This window comes from Python bivittatus, unplaced genomic scaffold (assembly GCF_059951505.1).
Source record: "Python bivittatus isolate LINGU-HERP-01145 unplaced genomic scaffold, Pbiv_v1 ctg000020_np1212, whole genome shotgun sequence".
Lineage (NCBI taxonomy): Eukaryota > Metazoa > Chordata > Lepidosauria > Squamata > Pythonidae > Python > Python bivittatus.
Window position 1 is genome coordinate 7,493,192 of NW_028277030.1, and position 17,743 is coordinate 7,510,934.

The 17,743-nt window shown below is 34.3% G+C and overlaps 1 protein-coding gene across 6 annotated transcripts in view; it reads right to left on the reverse strand.

The window, feature by feature from the left end:
• WDPCP (WD repeat containing planar cell polarity effector) overlaps positions 1–17,743 on the reverse strand; it is a 173,010-nt gene that overhangs the window by 15,844 nt on the left and 139,423 nt on the right. For 5 of the 6 annotated variants that reach the window (XM_088134019.1, XM_088134016.1, XM_088134011.1 and 2 more), the window contains one exon: positions 264–417. The exons of the other annotated variant lie outside the window; for it this stretch is intronic. In XM_088134019.1, coding sequence (XP_087990145.1) covers positions 264–417 — 154 coding nt within the window. The remainder of the gene's footprint in view (positions 1–263; positions 418–17,743) is intronic. 6 annotated transcript variants of the gene reach the window in all.

The following is a 17,743-nucleotide window of genomic DNA, read 5'->3' on the forward strand; positions in this document are numbered from 1 at the left end:
GCTGTGTGTTGTTCACTCTGTTTTTAATACTGTACACCACTTAGAGCTGTCAAAGTCAGGTGGCCATACAAATTTGATTAAATACATACATACATACACACACACACACACACACACACACACACACATACTGCAGTTATATGTACCTATTCTTCCCATTATACTGTACATTATAGATTTATAGCCATATTTAACTTTGCCTTTCATGTGCATATATTCTTCTCCAGATGCTTTTGACTGGTTGCCTGCTTTGAGCATTTTACCTTGTAGAGCTGTTGCATGTCATATGTTTGAAGAATTCATCATTTATACTACATGGTGGGAGTCTGCCTTCAAATTTCTGTTCTTGTGGTGCCATAAGCAGGTCCACGACAGGTTCTCTTAGATTATCTTCTTTGTCTTTATGTCTTGGAATCTCTAGGGATTTAATAAATAAAACTGAATATCTTTTATTGCCAGAAAATATAAAACTTAAAAGGAGATAGTAATCGTCTTTAATAGCAATTGAAGTAGCATCTGTTCAAGTGGCTTCTATGACACTCCATAAGAACATACAGTATGAAATTACTAGACATTACTCTCACTTCATGGATTGTTATGTGTAGTGGCAAAAGGACTTGCTCATTCAATGATGTTATAACCTATGTCGCTGGAAGTGTTCACTAAATACAACCTAGGTAGGATTGTTTGTGATGCCACTGTTCATAGAAGACTTCAGGATACAAAGGCAACTTTAGCAACAACTACCAAGGTTGTATAATGTCAAATGGTGATGAGTAGGGAAATAACAACCAAGATCTGAGGCTTGCTAGGAACATTTTTTACAGACTTTGATGCCAGCATATATGATGGGAACTTTTAACTTCTCAGTAGACTCCTGCCTACAAGTTGTGACTCTAATTGATTGCTGCTTCCATTACTGTCCCCCAACAATGGTTAAAAAAATCCCGGTTTATGCATGTAGCCATGAAAAATTATCTTATCCTTGTCCATATTTTTAATGTGATCCCTTAAGATCATTTTTAAAAACATAGTATTGCTTCATTGGTCTTGATAACATGAAACATAGTTACTAAGACAATGGAGTGCTTGAAGAGATGAATTCATGAAGAATTTTATATATTGACCCAATTTCTACATAATGCTAATTTTTGGATGTGCGTGTGTCCCTTCAAGTTAGTCTTGATTCCTGATGACTGCCTGGACTAGCAACTGAGGTTTTCTGTACTATATGCAAACTATTCACAGCTTTTCAGCTAAAATTCTCAGATCAGTTTACAAGCTAAAATAATAAAATAATACACAATAAAGCAAATCAGAATACAGAATAAATGACAATGATGAAAACAAGTTTTTACAAATCAATAAACAAAAACAGTGGCTTCTTGTTTTCTCAACAAAACATTTATGAAAGAAGTGATAGCTAAAAAATGATGCCGCTGCAACTATGGAATTATGTCAGATTTTAGTAGACATTGAATCTGGTAGCACCTTCAAGACTAGCCAACATTATTAGGGCATAAGCTATGGAAGCAGGAGCTCACATCATCAGATGCTTAGGGTGGGTTTGCTATTACAGGATTTCAAATTTAGGGAGTGGAAGAGGGAGAACGGGATGGGAATAAAACAAGATGGGAAGTCAGTGATAGTGGAAACTGGAAAGAAGAGGCTGAGTGCCACTTTATCACTTAGCAAAGGTAATAGGCTAGAGCTCATTGTTTCTGTTCAAATCTTCTGTAATGGATGGTCATTTTTTAACGGATTGTAATTTGGTTACCAAAGTTTCCTGTTCCACCACTGCTATTTTGAGGTCAGTGATGGAGTGTTCTCTGATGCTGACATGTTGTGTTGTTGTCTTGTTTCTGTTTTGAGCTCTGATGCTCCATTAGTGTCCATTTATTCTCTTATGCAGAATTTGGCTTGTTTGTCCTGCATAGAATTTTGAGGAGCAGATTAGGGCATATCACTTTAAAGGATGAACACCTGACACTGTGGTGATGTTAGCTTACTGAGTATGTGTTTGAATAGCTTAACAACTAGTGACAACCAATTATATTCTGTTGTTGTGCCTCAAGGTACCTTTGGTGGAATAGGGACTTTTCTTCAGCATAAATAATACATTCTTGCTTTAGGTGAATTTATATTTGGACCAAGCCTAGGAAATGGAAGTGTCTGAAAACATCTGAAATTTATTAATGATTCCAAAAATGTAAATGATCTGTTATTTTCTTATTGAAGATTTTTTAAAAATTAGAATTTAAAATTGTACAAATTATAACTGCTGATACAAAGAAACTCACTGTCTTATTTCCTCCTTTAATTTGTTGATGAACATTAGCTTATCAGCCCCAGGAAGGAGGCAGTGGCAAGCCGCTTCTGAAAAATCTTGCCAAGAAAACTGCAGGGACTTGTCCAGGCAGTCTCGGAGAATCGTACACGATTGAACAGATTTTTTTTTAAAAAACAAATGGTCACCAGTTCCCACAAAAAGCTTACCATGTGCAATTTGATCAACAGGGAATTCTGGCAAGTCTTAGAATTTCTGTGTTTAGTTTAGCACATGGTAATGCAGATACACTTCTTTGTGTTGGCACTGTGCCCAGAAATGGGGAGCAATTTGCTTTCTCAAGTTTCCATAGTACTTTCTAAAGTGAAATTGGTTTCAAAGGTATATTATGACACAGAAGAATGAAAGTGGCATCTTAATATTGCATCATTGACCATTCTACTTAACAGGAACCATTAAATATGTACAAAGCAACAGCTGCTCTTGTATAAAACAGCTTTTTTGGCATGAAAGTATACATGATAAGTGAAGATAAATCATTTTTTAAAAATATCTTTTTGTACTCTGCATGATAGATGCAGTCAATTCTGTATAATCTGATGTTTACAAAGTAATCATAACGCAAAACCTCCTTAGGCAAGAATAAACCTTAAATTGCTGAAGCAAACATTTAATCAGAATTCTTCATGCTGATCTCGAACAATTCAATATATTCAACAAATGTAACTCGTAAAGATTAACTATGGATGTTTTTACATTTATTTTGCAGATATATCCCAAAGGAGCTAGTAAGCCAGATTTTGTTTGTTACTTGTTCAAAAGAGCCCTTACTGTGACTTTCTGTTCTTAAAGACTCATGAAGGGCATTCGTTGAGCACAAGACAGCACTTCCCGCGGAGTCTGTACAGGACCACAGTTACTTTTTGGGATGAAAAGTCATTCAGCCCTCCCAGGCCAGACAAGCAGAACAGAAAGCTGCTTGTATATCTGGAGAAAAATTGTCTTCGAAATAGGAGAGACTGCTGTTCCCCTAATAGAATGAGATGTGAATCTGGATGTTTCTCAATGGCTTGATACCAAAGGTCATTATTATCCTTGAGCCAACTGGAAATTGTGAAATTAGATGCTTTCTCAATTTTTATTTTGAAATAAAATAAAACAAATTAGGAAGATATAGTCCTTAATTTAATTTCTCTATCCAATACAAGCACAAATAGTTGCACAACTAATGCCAACACCTTGCTTTAGAACCCACTTCTTTAGACAGAAAGATGGAAGGGACATTTTTTGAGTTTGGTTGAAAACAATTAACTTTGGGTAGAAGAGAAGAATGAAAAAGTGAACATTTGCAGGCAGAGCCTCAAGCTAAAAACAGAGTCAAAAGGCTCAAAAAAGGCCATCCACATGATGTATCAAAACCCTAGGGAAGCAATGTATAAATGCAAGCTTTAAAAGTTTTGCATCTCTTAATAATGGGATGAGAAGACACAGGATTTTCCATGCTACCCAAAATTTTGAAAATAGTGATTGCCTCTTAATTATGTTGTAGCTGACAGCTTTATTTATTCTTTCCTAAAGAAAAGCTGAGTGACTTCATGTTCCATGAAGAAGATTCATCGTTATTTTGAATTCACCAAACCAAGGTTTCCTATGAAGTGGAACTGATTTTATTAGTGGATATGATCTGGATGGACAATAGTGACATTTCAGTTAAATACTATACTGATTAAAGGTATTGACTCTTAGCTTCTACATTATCAAAAGAAAGGTGGCAGGATGTAGAACTGGCCCAACAACAACAGCAGCAGCAGCAGCAACAACAACAACAACAAATCCTTCCTGGAAAAATGGGTGAAGGAAATGGAGCCTGAACTAATGTAGATTCTGGTATACTAATGCTAATGTAGATACTATATGTATCTAGTATGGAAAACCTGGGAGTCTTACCAGTGAGAAACACTAACAACTAGGTTTGCTGATATTGACTACCAAATGTTATTTGATCTTCCAAATAACTTTGGTAGAAGAGCATAAGATGGAATAAACTTTTGGCTAGTTTGTTTTCAGAACATCTTTGCCTGCTTCTACAGGGAAAAAGAACCTTGTGAATTTACCAGGGTTTATCCATTTGCCAAAGTGGAAAATAGGCCAAGATAAGGTATCCCAAAAATCTTTGTTCCTAATTCAAATACCTCAGCATTGAGTGCCTGCTCATTTTTTCTGTAGAGAAACTGGTTCAGAGAGATAGGATGCTTATTCGTAGCAATCCTGGCTACTTACAGTGCTGTCAATCTGAATAGGTACATGGGCCTATCCCCAGTTGATTGTGAAAGGGTGGCAATATCAGGAAGATGGCACTGATTTATAGTTAGTTGATGCTCTTTGGTTTATCTAAATAGTTCCAGGTCATTTGGCTACTACATTCACTAGTAGAGCTCTCCAGCTGAAATAACTGGCATGATGATATCAAAATATTATCAGTTTAAGAAGATGAAGATCACTGGGTTCAATGCTAAATTGTACGCAGATGTGTATCTATAGGGATATTTCTAGTTTAGGAATTACTCAATCCAAATTGTTAAAGGCATTAATCTGGGTTCTTCATTCCACACTCCCATTTGGTTAGAATTAGGGTGCATCTCCTTAGGGGCCTGACTGAGACTATGCTATCTTAGGTACTGGTTGAAGCAAATTCTTGGTTCATCTTACTTCAAATTAAATCAAATTCTTTACTATAGCTCAGCGACCTAGACTAAATACAACCTATAGAATATAACCTACAAAATAGAATATACAAAGTAAAATAAAGCACAAAAGGTAAAACATTTGCAATCATGCTTGCACTATTTTTCTATTAAAAAAAGTTTTATAAACTGCAAAAACAAACTTTGCAATGGCGAGAATTACCTTGGGATCCTTATCTGCCAGTAAAAATTTAACATAAAATTCTTTAGTTTGTCCTGAAATTGTGGAAGAGGTATTAGTTGCTCTTTATGTATGTCTCAATAGATGTTATAATACCACAGAATATGAGTTCGTGTTTCAATGTTACCATCTTTACAAGGGCAGAGCCTTTCTGGATATGGAATTTTATGAAATTTTTGACAGTATAATATTGAACCGTAATAATGTAAATAGTCACCAAAATGTATTGTTTGTAAATTGATCCAGACGTGATCCTTTGAAATGTGTATTGCTATAGTCCAACTGTATCCTAGGTGAGATTTTACTGTATTCTGATTGTAATTCTATATCAAGGACCACCATTGCCTGTTCTTAACTCAAGAGCATGAGCATCTCTCTTAAAAAAACAGTTTATATAATTTTTTGCCAATTTAGAATTTCCAGGAAGAATCATATTTATCACATATATATTTATTAATATTAGATGTATCAGACCTTGAGACTGGAAATGAAATTTTAGCCAGTATTTGAACACACATACCATGTCCTCATTTCAGCTTTTGTAAGTCCTGCCTCCACCCACAGGGCAACCTTAGGCAAGCATTTCACCACTTGGAATAGCTTTCTTAGGAATTTTGACTGTACCCTTTCCAAGTTCTGATAATTAATACCTGGGTTTAATTGGACTCCACATAAGAGCTGGGATAATATCTTGGTTTCAAAAAGCTTGAAGGGAACTGGTATGACTGGGCACTTCTGGAGAAGAAGAGAGAGAATTGGTGCTGAACTCTTCTGTGCATTTGAAACAACTGAATTGGTATGCATATGACGCTTCCCAGAGTAGTGTAGCACAAAGCCCAAGTATTTAAATCTGGGAACTACTTTATTTTATGACCTTCAAGGATCCAATACAATTTTTAAAAACCCCTTGCAAAACACACAACCTTTATTTCTTCATAATTGATCTGTAATGAATGTACTTTACAGAAATGCGCCAGAGTTCCCATGGCCCTTTTAAGACCTATTGATGTTTGTTATAATAAATGTATCATCTGCATAAAGCAGTATAGATACAGTATAGATACAGGTCTGCTGTCCAGTTTGGGGAGATGAAAATCTCCCTTGTTAAGGGTATTGGCTATTGTATTGCTATAACAATTAAAGAGTAATGGGGCCAGAATATACTCATGTTTAAGCCCTTGCTGGTTATCACTGTGTCTGAGAGATGACTGGCTGTGGTACCTCTCATCCTCAAACTGGTTTCTTTACATAGTGCATGTATTAGGGTGAGTAACCATCTATTGATGGTAGAAGCTTTCAATTTCTTCCAGAGAGGTTCACCTTACTTATTAGATAAGTTTGAATCTTAAGAAGACAAATCAGTCTTGATCTGGCTCACTGTAGCTTATATTTCCCAACAATAGCTGCTCTATGAAAATATGTTACTTATGAGGCTACCCTGAAAACTACAATTTTATAGAAATTAGAGATAGTCCACAATGTTACTGCCAGAGTTCTGACTTGAATAGGCCTACAGAACCCTTACTTCCAATTTGCTTCCAGGTAAAAATCAGGAGTATGTGTTGATTTTAAAGCCTTATGTTGTTTGGGAAAAATACTGGAAGAAGTATCTGCTTCTATATGTTATGAGTCTGCATGATTTTTAAAAACTTTGTCCAAGGCCTTGTTCTGGATTACAACCTCAGCACAACCAGTGATATGGTTTATTGATGATGGAACTTCAGTTGTGGTTGCCTCTCCGGAACATACAATTGATTACTATTCTAACCTAACTACAATATAAAAACAATATTGTATTCCCACTGGAGTTGCATTTATTTCTGTTTTACTCTCTCTCTCTTTTTAATATTCCTTTAAATGATTGTTCTATATTTATCCAGTTTATGGCTTTTTTATTAGAGGGTATATTTACTGGATGTGTATTAACTATTTTGTTTGTTAATCACTTTTATACACAGAATATAAAGGATGAGATAATATAAAAATAAATGTATAGTAGTATGTTTAGCACCATGCCTGTAGTCAGAGTAAATAATTGATGGAATCTATTCTCCAACTAGTGTTTTCTTTCTGATATGTTAAGAACATAATATGTTGGGTCCATAATCATGCTAAGAGTAAAGTAAATTAGTGGAGTTTATCCCTAAATTTGCATCCAACATTATGTTAAGACAATATGGTAGCATCAGAAGAACATGTCTGGAGTAGAAATTCTATAATTTGGACATTCTCATCTAGAAGATCCTCTCTGTAGAGATACATGGGTAATCTCCCAGGGAATAGTCTCTGAATTAATATCTTATTTGATGAATCTCATCACTTGGGAGCTTGGTACCTTATATAACATGCTAAAAAAATGTAATAGTTTCCATAGCTATCCCTTTCCTTAATGCAAAAAGCCCCTGTCTTGCTTCATTTATCTTCAGAAAACTCCTAGAAATCCTGTAATTCCTATTTGATGTAGGTCAAGAGATGCCCCAAGAATTTAGAAAGTTCACACTTCAATTTGGATTTAAGCAAGATTTGCAAGGCTTGTATCAGTCTTTATGATGGAACAAGAGGACACTTCTCAACATTTTTCATTATAAGAAGTGGTTAACTTACTTGAAAGGTTTTTTTTTTCTATTGTACTCAAGACAGTCTGAGCAATATTGTTAGTAGTCTCTACATGAACATCATGAAAACAAATAATAATTATATATGCTGCATAAAGGTAGATGAAACAAAGACATTTAGCATTAGGCATTTTTTACAGCTACAGAGACAAGTTATTATCTTTTTTAATTTTAAACTTTTATATTTGATTTTCTAAAATGAAAGTCTTAATAGGTAATAAACATAACTGATACTTGAAATGTTTTCTCGACTTGCGTTGACCTCTAAAATATATAAACTTCACAGATCTTTTTTCCCCCAAGTTACAGCTATTTTCTGAAAGCAAAATGAAAGACTTAACTGTCAAGATATGCCTGGCCAAATTTTTAATGGCCCAATGCACACATTTAACTGACAAGTAACTGAAATCTGACCCAGATGCTCAATCTTGCTTGTTACTTCCAAACTATTTTGGACTTAAACATCTAACACCTACAGGTATTCACAATCTCCAGCTTGTCAGTAATGCAGGCCTTGCTAGATATACTATTAGGACGTGGGCAGACATAAAGACCTCACAAGTGACTCCAGTTAAACCACCTTGACCACCTGTACCCCTCAAGGCTTTTCCTTGGTTTTGTCCTTCACAAGGTCACTTTGGAAGAGTAGTTAGTAAATTACCAAATGGCTAAAGCAATTATAGTGAAGCCATGCAGCAAGGGAGTTAAGCAGGGCAAGGGAATTTAATTTGATAATTCATAGTCATAAGACAGAAACTTAACATTTAACCTTGCAGCAAATTACAGTAGCTTTTTGATCCAGTAAAAATTCTGTGACCATTGAAACCTGAGAATATAAAGCACATTCTTATGAAAATTTACTGTTATCTCATTAGAAACATTTTCTTCTTCCATTAACTCTTTAGCAAAAAAGACAGGAGTGCATTTGAATATGTAATATACAGTGAGTAGTTTAAATTTAGACCTAGAATAAGTAACTCAAACCGAAATTTAAATGATACTTTTTCCCTAGTATTATATATTTGTAAATTAAAATATAATATCAGAGAACACAATAAATTCAATTCCTATACAGCTAAAAACAATAAATCTGAAAGCAAGAGAAAGTTAGTGGTAAAAGGTATATAAATAGCAGATCCCTTAAAATACCTGTTCTTCAGGCTGATGATGTTGAGGTAAATGTAATGATACCAAGTTTCATAGTGAAAAAACTTTTCTTCTTTTAATTACAACAAATCTTACAGAATATGAAAGAAAGGGAAATATTTGTTGAAAGCATAGTTTGACTACAAAGTGAATTCCAACATACAATAACATTGGCTCATTTATATACTGTATATTGACTATGGATTATGGACTATAATTTCTGTAAATTAATTTTTCAATTTCATCAATACCTAAATGACTGTTCTAAAAATGATCTCATTTGAGGAGGCTTCCAAGGAGATCATGACAGATTCCATGTTTTTTTAAGCCTGCTGTAATGAAGCCAAGAAAGATGCAGGCAGAGTGGAATCCAGTTGATCCAGTATTGTCAGATATGGTATACTTCAGTCTTTTTGAGAATCTGGTGGGACATAAAATAAATAAATAGCCTGGATTGATTATCTAAGTTGGAAGTTGGAGGCAAAGCACTGTTTTGCAGTAACCCTGTTCTTACAGTACTTGATGGATCTGAGATTGTATTGGAGGTTTATTTCACTGGGCCCAATCTTATTCTCCATGCTATCTAAAGTCTGCAGGAGGTTTTTGTGAATATCACCTGAGGAAGTGGGCAGAGTTATAATAAATTCTTATTTATTTTTAACTTTATACTCCACTTTTCTGTTTGTGTAAATACTCCAGGCATACTGTAAAATCAATCAAAATCAAACATTAAAATCAACAAACACCATTAAAATATTTAATGGGCATGATACCTAGCTTTAACTTCTTTTCATCTAATAAGCTGAGATAGTGAATGTTTTAAATCAATTGCTTGAATATAGTTCAATTGGATAATTTAGTATCTGTTATGTACGCTCTGGTAACGTCAATTGGATTATTGTAATGGGCCTATCTTTGAAGATGGTTCTGAAACTTCAGTTAATACTGCAATATTACTAACTGGGATTGGATGTTATGATGATGTGACCTTAGTGCTCTTTCAAGAAGATTGGCTAACACTCCATATTTGGGTCCAGTTCAGAAGTGTTGCTCCTGATAATATGTCAAAACATATTGGAACTGAAATAATCAGTGCTTCTTCTGATATGTGCTTGCATTGAGCCTCAGGTCATCCTCAGTGGCTCTGTTCAGAGTGTCCTTGTTGAATGCAATCATATGGATGGTTACTTTCCTGTGGTGAGGTCCTCTTTTTATCTAGCCCATATAAGGGAACAGAGGTTCTGAACCGTTTGCTTAGCATAGTAATGGACCTTTTTTTAACCAGGTTTTAAAATTATGGTAAAAATTCAATAGCCAACAGATCGTTCCTAGTTGTTCCTATTTTTCCCCAACATTTAAGGAAGTATTTTAAAAGATCAATTTAAATGTCCTAATTTGTACAGTTAAAAGGTCTATGTGACATCTATAATTATCAAAAGAACTGTGCAGTCCCTCCCTATAGCACAAATGAGAAACAAAAACTTGATATATTTTGATGAAAATTGCATTTTAAGAATCTTGACAAATATTTAATTCAGGGGGCAAAGAATTCACTGCCAGTTGATTTTAAGTACAATGCCAGCATTCTCAAACTAAAAAGGTCCTCCCTGCTCAGATGTACCAGAGCAAGAGGCCAGTAGAGTGTCTTCACCAAAATCGGGCCCTTCCTTCTAGTATTGTCATTCTATACAAACAAAAAAAGAAGATTCCATTTGTTCAGTGGTGGACATATATAAAAAATAGTATTAAAAACAGTTTCTGCTGTTTCATACTAGCAGTTGTCTAACATCAGGCACGCATTATAACCAGTACAGTACTTGAACGCCATTAGTGAAAGTAGCTGCAGCAGACGTATTAGCTGCAAAGACATGGCCACTGAACCAGGTGTGGAGATGTTGCTACCACTGTGCACAGTAGCCAATCAAGGTTTGCCTAGAAAAAAGTAAAGCACAGGCACATTAGGCCCCAAGGCTTGACCCTGCACAAGCCAGAAAACACAACTTTCATCCCATAACAGGAAAACACAAGCAGAGGTTGCGGTAGGTTGGGAGTAAGTAGGGGACATCACCATGTGTTCCTGCCCTCCAGAAACAATTGGTGGCCCACACTCGCAAGGGGACAAACTGGCAGTGCAGATATGCCCTGTGTTGTTATTTAGTCAGGAAGGAAAGTTTCCTGATGCTTTTTTTTCTGATTTGCAAACCATGGTTCTATGGAACACAGGATGGTATTTATTGCAGAAGAATAAATTGACAGTTTTTGAAAGTGGAAAATGTAATTTTGCACAAAAAGTGTACGTGTTTTGTATCACTCAGATAGTATCTTCTAACCATTACTGGATGATGTGTGTGCTTAAAAAGCCTGGACTTGCCTTTTACTGCTAGCTGAAAATATGCTTCATCAGGGAAGACAATACAAATATCTTAAATGTGTTTTTAAGGCCTTAGACATGAAAGTGGTTTGGATATTAGAACCCAACTTGCTTTAAACATCTCTTTATAACCATGACTGACAGTTTATAATTTACAAGAAGGGTGGGGCTACTAAATTTACTAAAGCAGATACAAGCACTGGCTTTTCAGATCTGTACTTACGCCTATCTCTTGTCTAAGAGCTTTGCTGAATAGAAAGGTTACAGCTAACATCACTTTCTATAGGTCTAGTGCCCAAAGGCTTTTAAAAAAAGAATATGAAATCACATATAAATTACAAACCTTTAAACTTGGGATAAGAATTTTCTTTTTTGATAAAATCCTACATTTATGCTGGAAAGTAATTTTTTAATGGTATCTCTGTTTTTGTATAATCTTTTAAAAGAATTTTTAAAAAATAATTTTTAAGAAGGGGAATCTATCTAAAACTTCAAAATATTAAATTCAATATAATTTTCTTTTTCCTATATTTTAAGTGAAGTAACTTCTGTGATACAAGTGAAATACTGTCTAAGATAGATTTTACAACACAATAAATTAACTTCTACTCCAAAGGAAGGCTACTGAATTTAGTGGGAGTTACAGCTTATAAATGTGTTTTGGACTGGAGCCTTAGAAATTATAGGAGATATCAAAGCAGTGTCACTCAACTCCGGACTAAAACATAATTAATTATATTTGATTCTAGAGGTGGCCATTTAAGAGAAATATTTGAGGAGTTTCACAGTAAAGCTATCAAATGCCTGTCATATGAGGAAAAACCAAATAAATCACTTACTGTATGATTAAATAAAAACTAAGGTGGGAAAATATGCTAACATATTGGAAAAAGCATTCAAACTCCTCCAAATTAAGTAATATATTAAATTTACTATGAGTTATAGCATTATTCGAACTATCTTCCCTCCCTATTTTAGCCAAATCACAGCCCCCTCCTAATCCTTAAACAACAGTTGCAAATATAATGGCATAAAAGGTCACAGATTGCGCTACTTTCCAGCCACCTGAGATTTGAGTGCTAACTACAGAACAACAAAAAAACACCATATAGCAAATATAAAACTGGGTGCTCTTTTCAGTGGTAAGAAGTTTTTTGTTTTTGTTTTTTTAATGGGGTTGGACACTGTACTTCTTTGTGGACAGTGAAACAATTAGATAATTTTACATGCTGGACTTAGTGGTCTTATGGGGGCCTTTTTCTTTTGATGATGAAGAGTATTTGTTCACTTACTCCAAGATGTGGTAAGCCAGCTATTGCATACGCGACCATTCTGTGCATGCGGGCACGGTCAACGGCTCGGATATATACACAGCCAGAATAGATAGCAGCTCTATCAATTGTTACATCATTAAAAATATTTCCATGTCTTTCATATTGTCATTTAAGAACTGAACTATATGTATGACTGGCTTCTAATGTTAGGTAAGAATCTAACGCTAATGCCTTGTTTTTAGTTGCAGTGTAGACTTTATCAATCTTAATTTCTAAAATAATTAGGAAATTTAAAAATAAATACAATTCAATAATGACATTCTGTAGATTAACCAATCTGAAGACTGGTAAAGTAAAAACAGCAAACAGAAACAAATGTTACAACTGTAAAGGCTCTGCCTTCATATTTTTAAAAGATACATCTTCATTGTTGAACATCTGTTTTAGATAAGTGATGCAAAATTTGCTGTAAATGTGCTGAATGACTTTGTATCACGTAGATACACTGTTTGCAGAATGAGCTATAAGACTTCAAAGTCTTTATTCTAACTAAACTAGACACATACCTCTGTAACACAGAGAACTAGCCATGTACCTCTGTAACACAGGACAATCCCTTAGCTTGGAACAATTTATATTTAAATGTGGCATCTTGGAACAATTTTGTAACTTCTTCACATTAAAACACTCAAAGGCGTTCAACTTTACTACTGTGATTATCATAATAAATTAATTAATTTGTTCAATTACTTCAGTTAAATATGTTTTAATCTATTAAATGTGTTTTCTATGAACTAAGTAAAGGCATAATTGTTTAAAAAATACTAACACTTTCATCAATATATTCACACAGTATCTTCGCTCATTCTCAGAACAGAATCACTGCAATTCTCAGGATGTTCTGGGATATAAATTAGTAAGAATTGTATAATTAAAATAATCAGGGAAGAGAGAATTCTGTAGACAATTGTTTTAATACAAATGAGAGTTGAAAGCATCGATTATCATTTCCTCCTCTGAGCTGAATGATCCATAAGCAGGAGTCTGAATTCAGCCAGTCATGATAGGTATACAACTCTAAAAGCGTCGGTATTGTGATGGGATTCCCAAGGTTGCCCAAAAGTGCTCTAAGTATATCAGTGCTCTAGCTCTACCTAATGCAACAATCTAACAAACGGGTCCACTTAATTTATCTGTTAACTGGATTATCTAGCAAATATATAATACCCAGTTACTTAATTAAAAACGTCAAGCATCTTAGCAGGACTCAGTCCCTGATAGGATGCATGACATTTTAAATTAGGTAACTGAAGGAAATTCAAAGATAGGATGAGAAAAATTCTCGTCTTTTTCAGGGTTTTGCCCACCTAAAGAACCTGGTTTTAAATTTTAAAACATTTTAAATTAGGTAACTGAAGGAAATTCAAAGATAGGGTGAGAAAAATCTCGTCTTTTTCTGGGTTTTGCCCACCTAAAGAACCTGGTTCTGGGACTTTTGTGAGGAAGAGTATTGAACAGAGTTGGCCAATCATTTTCCAGGACGAAAATCCAACTTACTTTTTTCTACTCCAGAGTTATTTCCTTAAAAATTTTGACCCATATTTCTTGCCTGAAAGGATAGAGTTGGAATTTTCTCTTCTGTCTTTTTGTGGGCACTGTTGCTTCTATCTAGTTTCCACAAGTTTAGCATTCTTCAAATTCACCTGCTCTCATGGGATTAGCTCTTGATTGGCCTCTGGAATTTGTAAGGCAAATCTTTTCCCTTGTAAATTAGGTAGAAGTAGAAAACTAGTGTCAACTATTGGAGATGCTCAAAGGGCACATTTTCCTGTTCAAGTCCACCTATCCTTTTTAGCAAAGACTCTGCTCCAGGTTGATAATCTAATTAAATAATATGTGCTGGATTTAAGCAGAAGGACTTGTATTCAGAAATTCCTGTGCATTGTGTTGATAGTCCAGCATCTTTACTTTCTATCACACTTTAAAATACTTGCAATCAGCCTACTCTATTTGCAAAATGAATTGGCTATTTTTAAAATTTCCAGATACAAGAGAATTATACATATTGACAGTTGATTATTATTGTATTTGAAAATTTTGCTGGAGATAAAAATCTTCCCCATATCTATCAATTTTCTGGAAACACTATTTGGTTAAAACACCTATTTTCAAGCTTAGAAAAACCATTCCTCTTGAAATTCCTTAGTTGACACATCACATCTGTGATGTGTTACACCCTGTCACATCACATTACATCTTGCAGAGTAAACAGAAGAAAGGTTATAAACTCAGTGTGCATACCAACTGCTAACAAGAATGTGTTTTTGCCAACTTCTATCTAAATGAATGCACTCAGGAGTGACAATACTGAGGATCAGATAACTTCTGGTTGAAATTCCTTACACATCTGCTGGTGGAGAAGTCCTATTTCTATCACAATAGTAAACTACATTTATACACTAGCTTATTTGACCAGGAATTTTTCTCTTTCTTGCTTTCTGGATGTATTTTATATTAATTAATATTAATACTGTGTGTGTGTGTGTGTGTGTATAATACATGAAAATTACTATAAAAGTTAGGATCAACAACGAAATAAAGCATTTTTTGATATAATGAGTTGCTTTGTTTTGGTTTTGATCCAGGATTTTCCAGCCCCTCTGCAAGTTAATCCTTATGAGGAGCCATAAAAATGCTAAAGGTTGCTTAAGGAGAGACACTTTGTTTACTTATTCGTTGTAGCCAGCAGTGGTAATGACATACCATCACGAAGATGATTCATGTTCCTGATAGCATTACCTTGTACCTGATGCCTGTAGCTAATCAGAATATTGTTTTTAAACTTTTTTTGTTGTTGTTGTGCCCTATTAGAGCTTGTGAATTCATAGTTCATCATCTGTATTTAGATAAGGAAACTATAAGGATTGTTGCAAACACAAACAATGCTAAAATACTGGATTTATGGCTACTACCATAATATAGTTTCCTTAAAATACAGTGGATCTCCTTCCCTGTTTCTCTTTTTTACTGATTACTGTAAGCCTAGTCAGCACTCTTATTCCAGTATGCAGAGAGTGAATACACAGACTGATGACGATAGACAAAGAACCATTTCAACAATACAAATATATGGTATAAAGCTAAATAGGCTTTCATATATTTAACTCTGGTTGGAGAAGTTACGATACAGAAGGGGAAATTAATGTTTGTTATTTACATTCTGGTGAGGACAGGCTAAGAAAACCAGTTGCCTTGATGTACATTTATGTCAATTATGTCAATTATCTTGCCATGGAATATATAGATCAAAATAGAGAACATGACATTGGAAAAGCAAACAGAAGTGGTCACAGTTATTGTGGCTGTGTCTTTTAGTCAGACCAAGAAAAAAACACAAGCTCAGCTTCCACATATAGCAGTGACTATCGTTCACTGTTTTAAAACTACAAAGTACTGAAGATAATATTTTTATAAAAGTTTAAAGGAAAAGCTGGTTAAAAAGTAAATTTCAAAAAAGTAAATTTCAAAAGTAAATTTCAAAAAAGCTTTATAAAACATATTTTATAAACAGAAATGGCACTATAATGTGGCAATTCCATGTAACATGGTTACATTTTTATGAACATTTCAACACTGCTCTATTAAAAAACACATCTTCAGATGTTGCCACATTATTCTGCCCTAATTTTTGAAACACTTGAGTATTTATAAGTCTTTGCATTAAGTAAGCCTGGAAATATCGTTAGGTATTTCTCTACAACAATAGGAACACAGTTTCTTCATCTTTATACAGAATTGCTCTAAATCACCATTTTAAATAGCAAATAACATATATATTAAGATAATGATAATGAAGTGCTGTCTTATTTCAGATTAATCCATGCCTGGGCTCTAATCCAGAGAGAAACAGTTAATGTGCGTGTCTTTTCCATTTCTTGTGTCCATAATTTTAACACAATGGTATGGATTGGTATATATGCATGTATGTGTGTGTCTCTCTGCGTATACACACACACACACACACGCAGACACACATATACACACACACACCAATCCATACCATTGTATTAAAACTATACGCACCCACACACACACATATAAAATAATAGTAATCTATAAATCATACAGAAGATAATTGGTGCAGATGTACTGAATCATAAAATCACAGTATGATAGCACTGCATTAATAGAATTATCTGAGGTTAACATAATGGTATTCAAAATGTAAGATGGTACATTTTGTCAGAGTTACTTACACATTTGACCTCTGCTGTAATTCTATGTCATTCTAAACATTTATTTTGTTTTGCCAATAATGAAACAATTTTATTATAATTAAAAATAAATTTGTTTTATCAGATTAAAATGTGATTTAAAATGTGATTTCATTTAATTTCACAAATGTAACATGATATATTTTTAGATTTCTAGTTTATATAGGATACTTCATAGTTCCATGCACATAACCAAAAATTAAATAGTTAACTTTAATTTGAAATCTTTTTCTTCAGTGTAATACTTTTTTTTAAAAAAGATCAAAAGTTCATGTTAAGTAATAGACCACTGAGAAAACCCTGGTAGGATTTTAACAATAATGAAGTCATAGCACTTTTAATAGAAAACTTTTCTTATACATGTTACCAAAATGCAAAGCAGCCAACAATTAAAGGCAACGTTTCTTTATAAAAGGAGAGGGCTCTGGAATTCTTCTTTGAACTATGCATCATTTATTGGGAATCTTGTCACAACATGAATCCCTTTGGGGTGAAAGCAAGTGATTTGAAGGTTAAAATAAATTAATCTTGCTGTGACCTAATGCAATTTATTGGAAGCTGGCCTTGGGAAACACATTGACATTTACTACATGGGCTTTTCACTGAGTATTCAAAATGCAGTAAGTTGTTCATCTTCACAAGCCTTTATTAATTACAGCATTTTAAACGACCCATTTAATTTTGTGTTAGTTTTGTTAAGAGTTTGATTTTATTATCTCTCTGTGTGGTAATAGCTACAGGTTTCATCACTTTTACATTAACAGCATTGAGCTGTTTGCTAAGCCAGAATTCCATCCTCCTTCCCTTGCCCACTGCCCCATCTCTATTCTCCTTTATGCTGATGATGCAGC